Here is a 13,198-nt window from a genome sequence, read left to right on the forward strand (position 1 = left end):
TTGGGGAAGGTGGAAGCCGGAGCCCGGCAGAGGTCCTGCTTCTACTCCAACATCTTGACTCTGCCCCTATCATATATGATTTAGGTAGCATTATTATGAAGGAGGGGAGAGCCAGAAATGATATTCCAGAAGGTAAAGGATATAGGCTGACAACCAATTAACATAATCAATAAAACATAATAATTACCACTAATAACAACAACAACTAGTATTTACATAGTGCTTTAAGGTTTACAAAGTGCTTCAAAAATGTATTGCAGGTAAATCTCCAAAATACCCGTGTGACTTAGGTGTTATTATTAAACTTATTTTACAGATAAGGAAACTAAAAGCAGGGTGAAGTTAATTGACTTAGACAAGGTCACACAATTAGTAAATGTCTAAAGCTAGTTCAGAACTCAAGTCTTCCTTACAATAAGTTTGGCAATGGACATTTAACTGTAAGAGAACTTCCAAGAATTCTTACTGAAAAGATCAGAGTCCTGTAGAAACTTTGTGAAGTGCGAACACAGGAGACAAGAGAACATAAAACAGTAAATATGAATGAACTATCAAAAGGGAATAAGCAAGGATAAGGATAATCTTTTTATATTCAAACATGATGAGATTATATGTGTATCTACAGAATCTTATCATCCTCAGGGGTCAGAGAGAGAGTCCAATTAAGACAGAATACATGGGAGGGTTTTTTTTTATAATTTGATGACCTTAAAAGAATGAAAAGGGAAGGGGGAAAGAATCCACTGGAAGCAAGGAGGTGGATGGGTGGGAAGGATGGAGGAAACTATATAATGTGGCTATCAGAGTCAAAATTTATACAAACAAGAAGGAAATGTTAGAAGGAACAGGCAAATACCTGAACCTCACTCAGCTTGTCAAAGTAGAGAAAAAAACACACACACAATAGAGTACAGCAATATATTTCACTTAACAAGGAAAGAAAAAGGGCTGGCTAGGTGATGCAGTGAATAAAGTACCCACACTGGAGTTAGGAGGACCTAAATTCAAATCAGGACTCAGATACTTACCACTTACTAGCTGTGTGAGGTTGGGCAAGTCACTTAACCCCAACTGCCCTGCCTTCCCCCCTCCAAAAATAAAAGGAAAGAAAGGGAAAGAGTAAGGTAATCTGAGAGAATAGGGGTAAGTAGGGGAAAATAAAGAATGAGTATAAGAGAAGAATGAAGTGTAGAGAAAAAAGAAGCTGTAAGAGATGGCCTCATTTTCTCATAGTCGGAGGTGAAATACTCTGCTGAGAGGGAGAGGAGAAAGGAGTTGGAATAATATATATGAGCAAAAAGGAAGAAATTTTTTTTCTCTACCTGCTGTAGAGCATAATTAATCAAGGAAGAATAAAAGGAATGCCATATAGCAGCAAGGGACGATCTATTTGAGATTAGATAATACATTTGTATGGAATATAGCAGCACTGGTTATTTGACTTTATCCAGAAGTGTTCAAAATACATGAATGGGATCAGAAAAGTGGGAAAACAGATAGTGGGAAAAACTTACAGTAGGGCTTTAGCAAGACATGACTAGTGACAGGACAAGTAAGTAAAGGATTCATTCAAGGACAGATAACACTTTTTTTGGTTGAATTTATCAACAACAGGATTCAAACAATGAAGATAATTTAAGTGAGGCCAAGGGAGGGGAGATAGGCTAAGAAAACAGCAAGGACTGAAAGTCAAAATAAAGAAAAAGACTGACACAGATAAAATATTTGAGCCAAACTGGCACAAAATTTGAGGACCATTCTGACCCAGCATACAGAAAGAGTTACCAACAGCATGTTCACTGACTCTAACCACTGGAGTCAGTCCTTTCTATTCAATAAAGGTCTGTTAATATATATACATAGTCACACACTCATACACACACATAAAATACAATGAATTTCATCTCCTATACATAATCTCTTCAAAGTGCAACCATTATTTAGGAAACAAAGTTTACAAATTCAAAATGTTATAATTCTTCTACTTTTAAAAAATCCTGTTCCTCACATCTCTATCCTCTACCCTGAGTCTACATTATTTCTTTGTTAAGTCTTTCGTTCCTACCTCCCAAACTTACAGCATGGTCTTTTTCCTTATATCTGATTCCTTGACAGACATGCTATGGTCTTCTTTTTCACCTCTTCTTTTCTTTCATGCCTCTTCTTTACTTCTATTTTTCTAATAAGTAGCTAGGTCAACTTTATGAAGGCTGGAAAACTGACAACTGGAAAAAGGAAGCCCATATGGAAGGAAGAGGGAAGTGAATCCCAGACAAGAATTTAAGCACCTATTCTGCATTTTGCAGTATGGCAGCAAGGAGAGGGCAGAGAACAGAAAGGTTAAATAGAGAAAGAAGTAGTGAACTGGGCAGAAAGAGGTGAGGCAAAAGCTGAGAGCTAGAAAGTAGGAAGCACAGAAGCAATTTCTAGTCAAGGGAGTAGTGATTGAAGATAGTTCCAAATCTATCATTTTAAGGTGATAACCAATTTTCTAAATAGAATCTCACCTAATATCATGTTGAAATAACACCTTAGCAGCTTACCTGAGTGATATGTCTATGAAATACAATGATATACAAGTCAACCTTTTATCCCGAATTAGTATTGACTCTGAAACTCTTTTTATAACTAATGACACTTAAAACTTGCAGTATGTAGTCTTTTCTTTAGTGAATTGTAAATTCCTTAAAGCAGGGCCCATGTCCTTAACAATTTACAGCAGAGGTTGTCCAACATACTATAGCACGGAGGCTGGCCCCCAACACTCCCTAGCTAAACCAGATTAAAATGTAATTGAGAAGTATTTAATAAAATAAAAATACAATATAAAATAGAGAATGATTATGTGGTCTGTAGAGATTCATTGAAATGTGACTTTGATACCTCTACTCTACAACATCCCACACAATGATATGTACAAAGTATGTGCCCATGGAAGGAATGATGAAAGGGATAATTTCAGATAAACCTAGGAAGACTTAGATAAGCTAATGCAAAGTTAAATGACCAGAACCAGAAAATAATTTATATAATAACACAATATTGTAAGGATAATTTCCCCTAGTTTCCTCATCTTTAAAATGGGAATAGTACCTACCTCAGAAGGTTGCTGTGATGATCAAATAATATACAGAAAGTGGTTTATTAAATGCTAATTATTATTATTCTCTTAAGAACAAATGAAAGAAGTTTTCACAGAATACTGTAGACATTAACTGTGAGTCACTTGGGCCAAGATACATGTGGCATCCCCCTAAGTGAGTTGACATTTCTGCACATTTTATATACTTCATCAAAAGAGAAAAGCATGGCTGCTTGTTTTGAGGTAGACATGGTTTGACAAGAAGTCTTCTCTAAGTAAGATTCCACTCTGAATAGTGAGGTCACAGCAATTTAAAGTAAATCTGATTTGGTCATTCCTCTGAATGCTGAGATTTAACATGAATTTGGGTCCCAACATTTTAAGGACAAATAACTTTCAAAGACTTAATAGTTCTAATCAATGTAATGTTCAAATACGGTTCCAGGAAACTAATGATGAAGCAATATACCTATTTTCTGAAGTACAGGAATGCACCTCAAGTGCAGAATAAAACATATATTTTCATACATAGGCAATGTGAACATTTCTTTTGCTTGACTATGCATATCTGTTAAAAGATTTTTCTATTCTTCTAATGGAAGAGGCATGGTGAAAAAGGTTTAAGGATTAGGTTGTCAAAAAGGAAAAGGAGAGAGTCATTTAAGTATTTTTAAGAGAAACCTAGAAGAAACATTAAGAAAGCAAAATAGTTTTGAAAGTTACATACTGAATTTATTATACACTTAAATATAAAAGAGAAGCTGTACATAAAGATTCATAGTCATGTAAAGAGTCATTTTCATATTTAAGTTCAGAATTTCAAAAAAAATTTATGTGTTCAACAAATGTTTGCTGAATGAATAATTATGCTGGATTTATGGCAACTGAACCTCCCTGTCCCAGCTCTCAGTATTAGTAACTGTTAACAAACAGCATTATTAGCAATAGCAAAAGCAGACTAGTGAATCATTAGTAAAATAAAAAGACCTTACTTACTAGTCAGTTTACATGACCTGGGACAAGTCACTAAACCTTTCTGGGTCTCAATTCCTTCATTTGTTAAAATGAAAGGGTTGGACCAGATCATCTTTTAAGGTCCCTTTTAGCTTAAAGATCAGTGATTGTAGGCTGAAAAAACTTTGGAGTCGAGACAACTGACATCAAATCAACAAATATTTATTGGGCACTTAATGTATGAAGTGTGCTAGGACAGTGCATCTGATTTGACAAAGCCCTAAAAAGTATAATGCAATTTAGAGGTAGTCTATTAAAATAAGTCAAGTCTATCTGTGGACTGACAGCAAACTTCTGAAAGTCTGTCCAGATATATTTATCATTTACGCCAACATATTCTTGTCTGTCAAATTACTCAAAATTTAGGGAATTTGAATTGAATAAAAGTTCCGTATTCATCACCCAAAATTCAGTAAGAATAATGACAGTCAAATAAATCCCATTAAGTAAAAAAAAATCATTTAACAACAATCTTTGCAAAGAATAATAACTATTTTTAAACCAAAAAAAAAAAAAAGAAAGGAAAGAAAAAAAGCACTTAATTTCCTTCTTTTACTTCCTGACATCTGGATTTACTCTATTGTTTTAAACCAATATCCTGAGTTAGGTTCTTACTGTGGTTAAAAACTCACCCTGTGAAGCGTCACTGTGTGCTGTTCCCATATAGCCGTTTCCTCCATTGTTGTGCTCTGGAAAGAAGGGAGAAAAGAGACCAACTTTAGTATGTTACTAGTTTGTATTTCTCAAAGAAAAGATTACTGTATAAGCAGAAATAATTTAACATTATAGAATAACAATGTCTTCTATATTAAAGATAACTAACTTTATAGTGACAGAAGAGACAGTAGTTTTTGGTTTGGATTGGTTTGTGTTTTTTTTTTTAAAACAAGAGGAAACTACATACTGGAACTTCCTTTGTTTTTAACAACTTGGATAGATGCCTCATCTATCCAAACAACCGCTAAAAACAATTATCTACTATCAAGCCCCATAATTTTGGCACAATTCAATACTTTGAATATATTAACCAACATTAATCAGTTAAAGTGAGTCATTTTAAAGTCATACAATTCCATCTAATCGTATTTTTAAAACATGAAAGTATCCCTAATTCTATATACATTACAGGGAAACATCTAAGGATATTTCATGCCTTTGGTCAATAATTTATTCAGTGTAATAAATTAATTTTGCTGCTACACCCAATGTCAATTTCACTTCATAATCAAAGTTCCCAACCTTAATTTGCAACATGGAAAAATGCCGAATCTAGTAAATATATTATAATACTAACACCTGAACTAATGTGAAATATGCAACTTGCATTCTAAGTATAGCATAATTACCATACAATGCAATTTGGTTTACAGTAACCTTATCTCATTATAGAGAAAAACAAGCTACTATCCAAGGGACATTTACAATTTAAACTAAGAAACTGACAGCTCATAGAGCCATAATAAAATAATTCAACATGACCAAACATAAATTTTCTAACTCATGCTAATTTTTTTTTTTACAATCGGCCTGATTTTTATTTCTGAAAAATTTCAAAAATACATTTTTTTTGAAATTAATGTTACTGATGCTTTTTATTTTTTAAATCACAAACACTTTCTGATATAAGCTAACTTCCATAACAGTAATAATAATAATTACAATAATGATAATAGCTAGAATTTGTATGGTGTCTTAAAGTTTTTTTTTGGGGGGGGGATCTTTATTAATTTATTTTTAGTGTATAAAATTCAGTTCCACAATCCCTTGAGTTTCAAATTTTCTCTCTCCCTCCCTCCCCCCCATGGTGGCATGCAATCAAAATATAGGATCTGCAAATACTTTCACATTAGACATTAGTCAGGTTATAAAGAAGGATTGTAACAGATGGAATGAACGATGGGGAAGAGGAAACAAAGCCAAACAAGAAAAAGAAAGAGAACAGGTAGTTTGCTTCAATATGCATTCAAACTCTGTTCTTTCTAGTTCTTTCTCTGAACGTAGACATCTCTCTCCATAAGTCTACTCATGCTAATTAAAAAAAAAATTAAGTTCTGATTATTTTCAAGTATACACAGTTTAACACAGTAATTTCCAAAGTGTGGTGCACAAAAGAGAATTCAGAGGAGAAATAAAATTATATATACTTATATTTATATGAATTGAAAAGAGCAGCACAGCTCTTCTGTGTGCCTGCTGCTGCAGGCCTTGACTGCTACTCTCTTTCCCCACCTGGGGCCAGTTCCCCAGTTTTGGGTTGTGCAGGATGGTAAGCCCCAATACTACCCACCACAGATGCAGTGGCAAAGGAACCCTCTTCCTAAGTCGCCAGTCCTAAATCAGCATTTGAACAGCAGGAGAGACCCAAATGAAGCCTGCAAAATGTGGTAATAAGAGAATGAGGAAGCAATAGGTGGAAATAGTAACAGTAGCTATTAAGAGATAAAAGCTAAGGATACATAACAGGTACAGCCAGTGGGTTTGAGACTATATAAAGTACCTTCAGACATTAAGTAACTGTGTTAAATCTTTATAGATAAACCTTTGAGAACCAAAGGTTATTTATTCTCAAGCTTCAAAAGTACTATTAGAGTTGATAAGGAACACTGCTATATTCATTTTGTGCCAGTGATATCGATGTCCTGAAAACTGATGCAACAACTTCAAAGTGTTTACTAGTCTACATTGACTGAAAACACAAGTGAATCCCCCCAAAATTTAATGCTTTTTTTTAATAAGCAATAACAAACCTTTTCAAAAATAGTATCTGTGATATCAAAAGGACTGACTGTAAGAGTGCTTACAGAACTGCTCTGTAGAAAAAGCTTCATTCAAGGGGAGAAACAGAGAATGATGAACAAATATAACTTGATTATATGTAAGCAGTTTCAAATACTTCTACATGAAGATAATTCAGTGGAAAGAACTGTCTGTAAATCTGAAAACCTTTGCAATCAAATGCAAGAAAAAAAAAACAAACATAAAAACTAGAGAGATAACTGATACCAAATTCATCTTCCTAATGTACAGGTAAAATTATGTCACTGATTATTCAGAAATCTTCATAGGCTCTTCTTTCAGAACCTTCTTCACTTGGTACAACCTTAAATAAAGGTTGTTTTTTAGTCCTAAGTAAGATGACCTATAATTAATAATTTCACAACCAAAGAATAACAATAAAGGTATTCCTAGGTATGCCAAGTTTCATAAATACTGCCTAAATATAGCACAGTAAAGTGAAAGAGCAAGCCATGAACCAGTTTGGTATAGCATAAAGACCAATGGGCCTGTTAATAGAATAGCCTAGGTTAAAATCCTAGATTTTCTATTAGCTGTGCTTCCGCAAATTACTTTTTGTGGTGGTTGTTCTTAACAGCAACAAATATTTATTTAGCATTTTAATGTTTTCAAGGTATTTCACATACTACTCTGAGAAGGCCTAACTTGGAAGAGTCTAAGTAATTTGGGCTCAAGACTTAAGTTCAAGGTATTGCTTGCAGTAAGAATAACTATTTTAATTGTCTTGTCTTTTAGGAGATAAGGAGATCATCCTTAGCACTTGAGAAGTAGTAATACCAACGTCAGGCTCTTTTAACAGGGACAAAGAACATTAGGTGAGATTTATATCTGAAGTCATCCTCAACTCATCTCACATAGTCACTCTAATAGTTATAAGCCCTAATTTCAATGGAATTAAACATATTCTTTTAGGTCTACTATTCTTAACAGGATTAGTCATTCTTTTTAGGTTTCCCACCTACAGCCTATCTAATTCACCTCTATCATTCTAGACTCCACCAGTCTAAAAACTGTTCCTCAGCCTTCAAGGTATAGGTTTTAAAAGCTTAAAGTACATTCAATCTCTGTCTCCTGGGCAGCGAGGTGGCACAGAGGATAAAGCACTGGCATTGGAGTCAGAGATCGTTCAAATCAGGCCTCAGGCATGTACTAGCTGTGTGACCTTGGGCAAATCCTCATCTGTAAAATGATCTGGAAAAGGAAACGTCAAACCATTCCAGTGTCTTTGCCAAGAAAATTCCAAATGGGGTCATAAAGAGCCAGACAAGACTAAAAACGACCAAACCAAAAAGACGATTTTTCGCTTCGGTTATGCCGTTGATACCGCGTATTTTTACTCCTTGTCAAGATCCTGAAGCATCCATCTAGCTAACTGCAGGGTCTGAGAGAGCTCCCCAAAAACACTTGAAAATGCTCAGAAACACCTATGTCCCATATCGACTATAAAGCTATTGAAATAGATGTCTGCTGACTAGGCCAAATATTCAAGGTAGGACTAAAAAAATAAGGTGATTCAGTCTAATGACTGAAATGTAATAAAACATTCATGAGCCATAAAATGCAAAATGCCAGGGAAAAAAATTTAATGGACTGACTTTATAACAAAGCATTTAAAGCAGAGGTTCCTTTTCAAAAAAAAAAAATTTTACTCCTTGACCCCCTGGAAATCTACTTTCTTTAACCCTTTAATGGTTTCATGGGTTTTTGTTTTAATTTGCATACACCCCCCCCATTGTTTCAGTACCCCCCAAGGGACAGTATCTCTCACTTTGGGAATCTAGGATATGCTACTCCCCAACTTCTCCATATTCACCAGGGAAGCAGTCATGAGTCAGAAAGTAGAAATTTTCATTTGAGTCTATTCCTAAAAATTTAAATTCTTACATAGTGTGGTCATGCATTATAGCTATTTTTAAAATACTGTATAACATACAATCCCCAGGGCTGTGGGAACTCTGGCAAACTCTCACCAATGCCCCACAACCTGGACTTTTTGATCTCTCTAGTATTCTGACCTAACCAAATTCAGAGGACAGACTCCTTGCTTCCTTAAGGGGCAACCATCCCAGACTATAAAACTGATACTGTTGCTTCTCTTCTAGTCCTCATTTCACAACCCAGTAAGGCAAGGACTACAAGTATCATCACCAATTTGCAGAGTATGAAAGATAAATAGAGAACATGTCTTTTGGATAATCTTGGGGTTATCTTTGACTCTTCCCAGGAGCCCTTTCTATTTAATCATTTACCAATTCTCATGTTTCACTCCTCAACTCTTACTATCATCCTAGTTCAGACTGATTCTGTCTATCTGTACTATTACAATAGCTCTGATAGTTCTTCATATCTCTCCTTTTCTATTCCATCCAGAACCCATCAAGTCAAGCTATTCATCTAAGTCACATCTGTAAGAGGCTACCTATTACCTGAATAACATTCAAACTCTACAATCTGGTACCACCTTGCCTTTCTGTTTACCTCAAACTATACCCATCCCCATTCACTCTATACCCCAAAAGAGGCCCACTCTGTCAAAAATTGTACCATGCCACCTCATCAACATGACTTTGTTTACACTTTCACTTATAACAGAATGACCTCCCTTTCCTTAAAATTTTTTTTCAACCTATGTTTTTAAAGTCAAACTCAAATGTAATGTCCCCCTTATATAATTGCTGTATCCTCCCCTCAATTAACAACTCATGGCAAATTGTTTTCTGTCTTAAATGCTTGTATTTTCAAGGGTTATTTTGTTTGGTATTAAATGTAAAACAAGCACAGCAAGAGGTTAGCTTGGCTAGGCAATAAAAAGGCCTGGGATTTATCAACAGAACAGACTGGGTACATAACATCAAGAATCAACTGACATAGTAGCATAATGCTTAATAGACTAACTAACTAGCCAAAAACTAACTACTAGAATAAGAACATACTACTAAACAAAAAACAATAGGAAAAAATTAGGCTTAGCAAAAGGTTCACAATGTGGAAGATAATGGGGAGGGAGAGGTAAGGGAAAGAGTAGCTTCATGTACAACTGGGGTGTGTTGAATAAAAATAATGAGACCATGGTAGCATAAGGAAAAAAGATGATAAAAAAATAAGAAAATAAGAACAATTGTTCAGAAATGTTTTATGAGATGTATAACAGTTAAAGTGATTACATTATTTTCCAAATAAACACACAAAATGCAAGCTATATCAAGATCAGTGGTCAAGTCTGCCAACAGGTCTTAACAATCAAGTGTTAGCAGGTGAACATGTCAGGCATTGTCGGGAAATCCAGCATGCACAGGCAGAAATATGTACATTCATGACTTGTTTACAATACAATCCTATAGAGTTATATGACATATGTGTGTCATCAAATTTTCAATGCAAGAAAAAAACCCAAAAATTTACAATAAATCATTGCATTTAAGATGTATCATTTTAAAAATGTAAATATAGTTTTTGACATGGCAAAATTTTTTTTTAAAGTTAAAGGGTTAAAGAAAGTCATTTCCAGAGTGGCACTGAGGAATTTTTTTTTTTAAAGGTGGCAATAGGTCAAAGAAGTTTGGGGAACTCTGATTTAGATCAATATCTCACAATACGGCAAAATAAACTCCAAATGGACCTATGTTCTACATAAATTCACAGTATAAACAATTTAGAAAAGCAAGGAACAAGACATGTTTCTGAACCTCAAACAAAAGAATACATGACCAAATCAAGGATAGCAATGAATGACAAGAAAATGGACAATTTTGATCAAATAAATTGAAAAAAATTCTGCATAAGCAAAATCAAGTTAAAATGAGAAGGGAAACTGCTGGGGGTGGGGAGGGATCTTTGCAGCAAACTTCCCTAACAAAGGTCTCATAGACAAAATACGTAAGAAATTATTTTAAATATATATGAATAAGAGCTACGCTGTAGTAGATAAATGGTCAAAGGATATGAACAGTCAAAACTTTTCTAAAGAAGAAATCTAAATTAGCAACAACAGGCATCAAAAAAGAAAATGCAAACTGAACTCTGAGGTAAACCTCACATCCATCAGATAAACACGATAAGAAAAAGAAAATAACAACTTTGTGTGGAGGGTATGTTGGGAAGATGGGTCAACTAACACATCTTAATAGAGCTGTGAATAAGTTCAAGTTTACCTGTTAGTGCCTTGGAACTATATACTGAAGAAGTCACTAGACTGTGCATGACAGTTGTCCCAACAATACTACTACAGGACAAAGATCAAATAAAGAGTAAATGCACTCCTATGTATGGATAGCCCTATTTTTGTTATAGCGAGGAACTGGAAACAAAAGTAGATGACTATCAGCTGGGGAATGGGTGAAAAAGTTATAGTACAGGCTCAGCTAGGCGGCACAGTGAATAGAGCACAGGCCCTGAAGTCAGGAGGACCCAAATTCAAATATGGCCTCAGACACCTGACATACTCACTAGCTGCATGACCTTGGGCAAATCACTTAACCCCAATTGCCTTGCCTTCCCCCCTACAAAAAAACTAAACAAACAAACAAAAAAACCTAAGTTAATAGTACAAGAATATTATGGAATAATACTGGGTCATGAGAAATGGTGAAAGGGATGGAGTCAGAGAAACCTGGGAAGACATGAACTGATACAGAATGAATAGAGCAGAACCAAGAGGGCAATTTATACAAGAGATAGAATATCATCAAGGATTATGAAGGATTCAGAACTTTAATCACGAAATGACCAATGTCCACTGCTGGATAGAGGCAAGGTATAAGGTATAAGAAGACATAAATTTTCAGGCAACAGACAATCTATGAATCTGCTTTTTACATGGTTATGTTTATTAGTTAACAAGGGATTTCTTTCACTGTTGTTTTGGTTGGAAAGGAGAAAAGGGCTGAATGATGATAATGATGTCCAAGAGTTAAAGAAGAGAGATTCATTTGTAAAATTAGAAAATTCATTTAAGAGAAAAGGGAACCTCAGAGGGGGAACAAGTAGGACAGCTTTAAAATTAAAAATTGTAAATACATTTATGTATGTTTCTATGTTATATGTTGTACACATACATGTATCTTTTTAAAATGTAAGGTGTACCTAATAGATATTAGTGGTTTCATAATTCTTTTTCTATCTTTTGTAAATGAAACTGTTTATATTTGTCAAGTTCAGAGTAACAAAAAAATTTATTTTAAAAGAGAAAGAAAAAAAATGCTGTGATTTACCACTCAAGTCAACAGTGTGATCTGGCATTCACAAAAACTAACAGTCAATAAACATTTATTAAGTACCTACCATGTGCCAAGAACTATGCTAAGAGTTAGGGATACCAAAAAAAGGTGAGAAGGAACGGGGGGGGGGGGGGGGGGGGGGGCGGTTGTGGTGGGGGGACACAAAATAGAAGGAAAAAAAAAAAGAAAAAAAAAATAAAAAAAAAAAAAAAAAAAAAAAAAAAAAAAAAAAAAAAGTCAGCTAAAATCCCACCTTGTATGGGAAATCTTTCCCAATCCCTCTTGGGGGGGGGGGGGGGGGGGGGGGGGGGGGGGGGGACAGGCCCTGTTCTTGTGGCGTTCACAATTTAATGGAGAGCACAAAATGCAAATAAATATGTACAAATAACCCATGCACAGGAAAAACTAGAAATAATCAACAGATGGAAGGGACTAGAATTAAGAGGGATTGGGAAAGATTTCCCATAGAAGGTGGAATTTTAGCTGAGATTTGAGGGAAGCCAGGAGGCAGAGATGAGAAGGAGCATCCCAGTAAAAAAAGGAGAACCCAGAAATGAAGTATCTGGTTCAAAAACAGTAAGGAGGCCAGTGTCACTGGCAGGGTACTTGGAGGTGGGAAAGGTGATATAAAGTGCAAGAATTTTGGAAAAGCAGTGGGGCAGATCAGGTTATAAAAAGCTTTAAAGGCAAAACAGGGGACATTATATTTGACCCAGGATGTAATAAGGAGTGTTTAATCACACAGTATCAAATGTAGGTCAAGAAGGATGAGAAGAAAAAGACCTTCAAATTTGGCAATTAAGTGAACACTGGTAACTCTGAAAGGAGTGGGTTCAGCTAAGTGATGAGGTCCAAAGTATTAAAAGTTGAGAGATGAGATAGGAAGTCAAATTTTGCAAAAGTTTAAGGAATGAATATGAAGACTAAAAAGAGAGGCAGTGAATGTAGACAATTCTTTCTAGAAGTCTGGCAAGGGGAAAAGATATACCGTGTTTCCCCGATAATAAAACCTATCCCGAAAATAAGCCTTCCCCTTACTGTGTAAGATTCCTCTAAAATAAGCCCTCCCCCCAAAATAAGCCCTATTGAG

At 35.2% G+C, this 13,198-nt stretch overlaps 1 protein-coding gene across 7 annotated transcripts in view; it reads right to left on the reverse strand.

Annotated features, from left to right (window-relative positions):
- TJP1 (tight junction protein 1) overlaps positions 1-13,198 on the reverse strand; it is a 206,317-nt gene that overhangs the window by 70,054 nt on the left and 123,065 nt on the right. For all 7 annotated transcript variants that reach the window (XM_069098435.1, XM_069098441.1, XM_069098440.1 and 4 more), the window contains exon 2: positions 4,729-4,785. In XM_069098435.1, coding sequence (XP_068954536.1) covers positions 4,729-4,776 — 48 coding nt within the window. In that variant the 5' untranslated portion in view covers positions 4,777-4,785. The remainder of the gene's footprint in view (positions 1-4,728; positions 4,786-13,198) is intronic.

This window comes from Petaurus breviceps, unplaced genomic scaffold (assembly GCF_028583685.1).
Source record: "Petaurus breviceps papuanus isolate PSGF00001 unplaced genomic scaffold, PetGlider_PUasm1.0 37, whole genome shotgun sequence".
NCBI classification, from domain to species: domain Eukaryota; kingdom Metazoa; phylum Chordata; class Mammalia; order Diprotodontia; family Petauridae; genus Petaurus; species Petaurus breviceps.